This window comes from Hydra viridissima, unplaced genomic scaffold, assembly GCF_058129835.1.
Source record: "Hydra viridissima isolate aposymbiotic clone 2 unplaced genomic scaffold, HvirCarnegie_v1 scaffold_1, whole genome shotgun sequence".
NCBI lineage: Eukaryota > Metazoa > Cnidaria > Hydrozoa > Anthoathecata > Hydridae > Hydra > Hydra viridissima.
In genome coordinates, this window is record NW_028324300.1 from 4062345 (window position 1) to 4068001 (window position 5657).

Consider the following 5657-nt stretch of genomic DNA (forward strand, 5'->3'; position numbering starts at 1 on the left):
TTTATTTTTATCATTTTGAGCGCGGCGTCCCATGCTAATCCGGGGGACGTGTAACACCAAGCAGGATCGAGCTTGTAATGGTTCATGCAAACGTCTCTGAAACTCTCAAAGGCATCCGCCAGCATCAGAACGTCAGACACGGCGTTCAAGTCGTGGTAATCTCTGAACGTTTTGCAGTGAAACCCATCCCAAACCGTTTTGGCGTGTGAGTAATTTTTATCGCTTATCCCTCGTCGTTGAGTTTGGAGAAGAACGACTATTTGGGAGGTAATTGCGTTTCAGAAAGCCTCTTGATCGAGTCCATCCAATCGTAAGGGTAAACTCCTTTTCTGTGCAACAGATCAAACTGCTTTCCGGAGTAATATTTGCCAATGTTTTTGCATTGGTCTTTGGTCAGATTTTTGGACAAACTGCTCCTAACTGGAAGCCATGAATCTGAAACTGTCGATAAATCTCAAATCTCGTTTCACTTCAATGACCTTTCCCTCTTTTTTAAAATCCTTTGAATTCCCGGAATATTCTTCGAATTTTTTAAACTCTGCCACTTTGATTTCTTTTGAAAAGCTGATATACTTTTCCTTGTTGTTGGGGATGCAGTTTAATTTTCCACCTGACAATATCTTGATGAACAAGTGGCTGTCGTAACCGGATAAATTGTGAAAAACGACAGGGAAGAATGTTGGAATTTGATATTTTGTGTAGCAACTGCTGTGAGCAGCTCCTCTGTACTTTCCCGTGATGAGACAGTGATCTCGCACTTTGTCATTTCCGAGATTTTCTTTGCAAATGTGGCACACTTTTGTGGAGTTGAAATCTTTTTCATCCTCATGGGTCATGACCATATTTTTTTAAAATCTAATCATCTCGTAAATCTCCGTAATGTCTTTTTCAAGCATCTCCACAAATATTTTTGCGACGTCGTCAGCTTTGCTCGATGCCGTAAATGTGACTGGCTTTCTTTCATAAATGGTTTCGTCAAAGCATTTGATGAAGTAACAAAATGAGCTCGGAGTGTGCTTTTGGTACTGGTTGGTGTAAGATTGACTTGGATCAGGGACGTACGTGATCAATCATATATTTCTTGCCTGATCCATCAAATACAATCAGATCGTTCTCCATCTTTTTCTTTTGGCGAGATTTTATTTAACTCATTTCAATTTTTTTAATCTTTTTAAATTTTTTTTTTAAAATTTAAAATATCCAAAGGATCCCAGATTCTTCGAAACCGCGAAAATTTATATTTTTAATTTCGCAGTCCTCATACACAATGTCTTCTGATTTTTGCAAGTGATGTAAAAGCGCAATTTTAAGTTTGCCAGCGATCCTTTTTTTCTCCTCAAAATTGCAATCCAAATGAAGCACGTACTTGTCGACCACTCTCAGCTTTTCACTTTTCTTCAAGTTGTTCCAATCTCTGATATGCTCTTTGATCTCTTTTTTCATTTTCAAAAATTCAGTCTCATCACTCAACAAGAGTTTGTAAAGCTTGTCTCTCTCTTCCTCGCTGAATAAGCTTGGGATTTGAAAATCTCCATTTCCGGTGACATAAACAGAATCATGAATAACAACATCTCCCTCTCCAAACGCAAGAAGCTTTCTCTTGACTATATCAGTCTCTCTCATACTGCACTCCAGAAAAAACGGATAAAAGTGATTCATTTTTTTCTTTTTAAATCACTTGCATATTGATTTTAAAGGGTTTCGATTTTAAATCCATCTTTGTCCACCTATCCGTTTCGACTTTCTAAGTACTGAACTCCATGTTTCTTCTCTCTGATCGCCGAGTACAAAGAGTTGTACTCGGTCACCTTGCCAGTTTCAACATGAGTCAGCTACACAGTCACAGGATTATTTCTAATCAGACCAAGCCTTTCATACTTGGGGTCGATTTCTAACACTTCTTTTTCAGGTTTTTCTTTTCTTGGTCTTCCAATAGGCCTCTTTTCTTTCACATCTTTCATCAACGCATTTTTGTCTATCAGATTGTTTTCAACCGCAATCATCATCAACGACATTACACTTTTCGATGTTTTGGAAATGCCGTTTTCTTTCCGCAATTTTTTAAAATTCTTTTTCGTGTATCTCTTTTTTTTTTTTATATAAAGAATAAAAAATTTATTTAATTCAATTTTTAGAATGAATTAAAATTATTCTTTTTAAATACCTCTTCGAAAATTAATGAACTCATGTGGGTCTTTCAGACCTAATTCATTCTGTTTCCGTCTGATTTAATCCTAAGCAATTTATCAGAGATGATAACGGAAAAGGCTTGAGTATCTGCAGGAATGTTTGCATTAAGTGTGGCTCTAATTTGCACATCTAACACTGAAGATTTTAGCCTCTCAGCCTGCTTGCTCACATCAAACACCATAAGTGGACATATGCGCTCGTAATTTAACGCGGTCAAGTTTGGTTGAGCGATGATCTCGCTAATTCCATAAAGCCTATTGTCAAACTTGCATGCCTCTCTGTAAGCGCTTGAGAACTTGTTGTTTGGGAAGGACAAGTCGTAATTGACAGCAGGGTGCCTTTCCCTGTTTAAAGTGACGTACATGTTTTTCAAGTTGCAGTGATTAAATACGGACGGGCTCAGCTCTTGGCTTCCATCTTTATCGGTTCGGAATCCGACAATAGTGTATCTCGGTCTTTCACTAGCGGATCTGGCTCTCAACCTCCAACTTAATGAATTGGATACAGGCACAACAGATGTGTCACTCTGTCTGGATCTGAACGATATGGGTATATCCACTTTAGATTCAATGATTTTGTAAAGATTGTTGCTTGCAAAAACAGAGGGTGTGACATGAGGCATAAACAAGGACAATTTACAAAGATCCACTTTTGCTGCGGCTGCTTCAGTTGCTCTAAAAATCTCATCAGTATCGCTCTTTCTCACAAAAGTAATCGTGTGTTTAAATCCGTAAAGCACTTTATCGTAATTGTCGCAAAATCCAAAATGTGCTTTAACGGAATGCAGAATGAAAATGTTCCTTTATCAGTATGCTGCTTAATGATGTAGCCTTGTCTTTGACTAAATCCAGTGTTACTCGCAAGATCAGCTAAAGCTGTTATGTCTCTTTGCTACATCTGATTCATTCCTTCTGATACTTGGAACTCCACTGGATATTTGAGAAAACCAAGCCTGGTGGTGACTTGACCTGGACTGTATATTGTTTCCACTTTTTGATTCGACAATTGATATGATATCTGGCTGAACAAGTCCATGATGCCATTGTTTGCGAGAGCAACAACATCTGTATCCGCGTTGGACTTTCCATCCGCTTTTAAAGTCTTCCTTCGACCAAAAGGTACGCTTCAAATGGAAGCGTGAGCAAGTCCTGCTGCTCGATGTTGATTCTTATTTCTCCAGGAGTATTTAAATTGATACTGACTGGCTCGTATTCGTGAAATTCGAATTTCTCAATTTCTTCATCGACAATGATTTCTTCTGTAAAATTTAAAACATCGGAATTTGGCATTTTTTATATACAAAAGAAAAAAATTTTTTTTTTTACGGATCACACTGTCTTGATCCCATTTCCCATTTTTACAAGGTCTTGTATTCTGATGACGTTTTTATTTGAAAATTTTTTAAATCCGCTTGCGGATCCGTGAAAAAAGTTTTGAATTTTTTTTCAACGACCCTCCAAGCATGAAATATTCATCCATGGGTGGTGGCGCTTTTATGCTTGACGTGAGTTAGCTGCTAACCATTCCTGATATGATCTCTTTGCTTTTCTGAGTGAGGTCCTTCGGATTCGGCGTTCCAGTCATGGCGTAAAATTTTACTATGGTTCTTTTACCCTGATCAATGGCCACGTCTTTGGCTGTGGATATGGCGGAAGAAGCCAGCTCTTTTCCTGCTGATTTAGTTGCCATTATCGCTTCTCTCTCCAGTTTGCTTTTTGCGATTTTGTTGGCTATAGAGGATGCTGCTTTAGAGGCGCTCGACGTGGCTGCTCTTCTTAAGAAATTCTTTTACCCATCGATTATTCCACTTTCTCCGACAACGTGTTTCTTAACATATCTATTTCTGTAAACGATCATTTTTCATAAGGGTGAATTTTTTTTTCCTATTTTACATCGATGTACCTCATCACTGATTTATACTCGTCTTTATTAATGACATTTTGTCCGAGCAGCTCGTCGCATATGGTCACAGCCTCACTTCTTGACCCTGCATTTCCATTGGGATCGTTCGGAAGATTGACTACTCCAGAACTTTTTTTGCCTTTAGATTCACTCGTTAATTTATCCCAAATAGGTTTTATTATTTTTTGATATTTTTTGCTCTTTGAGGCTTTAGGTTTGTTTGGATTTGCATCAAATTTCATGGCTTCACTTTCGATAAGAATTTTTAACTAATTTTGAAAATCGTCCTCCGTGAAGTCGTTTCTATCAGAAGGAGTAGATTGTGTCATAAGCTCCCAAAGACCTTTTGTTCCTTCGTACCTCTCTCCATCAACAATAATATCATTTCCATCCACAGGCATCCCCATTTTTCCAATATACATTTCACCATCTTTTTTACTCACTTCAAAATTTCTTTTCACATTTTTGTATTTATGGCGCGTATTGTACATGCTCAAATAGTAAGATAAAATATCACCCAATTCATATGGGTGCGATGCACCTAATTCATATGGGTGCTTTGCACTTAAGTCATGTGGGTCTTTCAGACCTTAATTCATGGTAGACTCGAGATCTTCATTGCGCCTAGCAAGTCTGTCCGACATGCTTTTTATCTCGTTTTTAACCTTTTGATTGCTTTCAATGAGAGGCTTGTAAAGCTTGCTCAAATCAGTCTGAAAATTGGCATCTGAAAGATTGTCATTGAGACTGTCCTGATAAATCCTTTTTCTGTTCTCAATCACTTCTCTCACAATCTTATCTTTCTTGTTTGGGTCTTGTATTTTAAAAAAAAGACATTTTTTTATAATACGGAAAAAAAATCTCAAACATGATGAGATGATGTTAAGATTTCCATGAAAATTATTTTTTAGATTCGCTTGCGAATCCCTGGAAAATCATCATGATTTTTTAAACATATTATTAAATGCATTTATAGCATCCTCCCTGCCCTTTTGTATTAAAGACTCTTTAGTCATTTCATCAATGCTGACTTTAGTTTTTGTTCTTATTTCATTCACCATTGATTTAAACTTTTGAAGCTCCCCTGGAATCAGCTCATACTCGCTGTCGCTTATGTTTCCATCTTTTAACGCCTTTGAAATAACGTCGCTTATGGTGCTCAATTTAGACTCTGCAAGAACTGTCCCTTTCTCGTGCTTTTCCGCTTTTAATGCGAGTTTTTTGATGACGTTTCCTCCGACAACCGACAAAAACCCTGCGCCAATAGCAACACCTTTGCAAGCAATCGCAGCTGGAGTGGCGATAATGGTGGTTAAAAGTCCAATTCCCACAGTCCCGAGAGGACATCACAATACCTGCATCAAGCTGTCCACATTCGAGATGATTTTTACAGCTCGGTGATACTTTTTGTTCAGCACCATTCTATTCTCCTTTTCTCTCTCAATCTCTTTTTGTATCTCGCTTATTTTTTGAAGGCGGTAATTATGCCCTTCATCTGCTGGATCCGTTGGAAGAGTCGGATACAGTCCTCCAGACCCTTATGAAGTGTGTTTTTTCATTAGATA

General features: G+C 37.9%; 1 protein-coding gene across 1 annotated transcript; it reads right to left on the minus strand.

Annotated features, from left to right (window-relative positions):
* Window positions 1-2203: 2203 nt before the first annotated feature.
* Window positions 2204-2812, minus strand: LOC149892948 (uncharacterized). The gene has a single exon (XM_090086222.1). It carries the CDS (start codon window positions 2810-2812, stop codon window positions 2204-2206), a length of 609 nt encoding a protein of 202 aa, XP_089942348.1.
* Between the last annotated feature and the right edge of the window lie 2845 nt (window positions 2813-5657).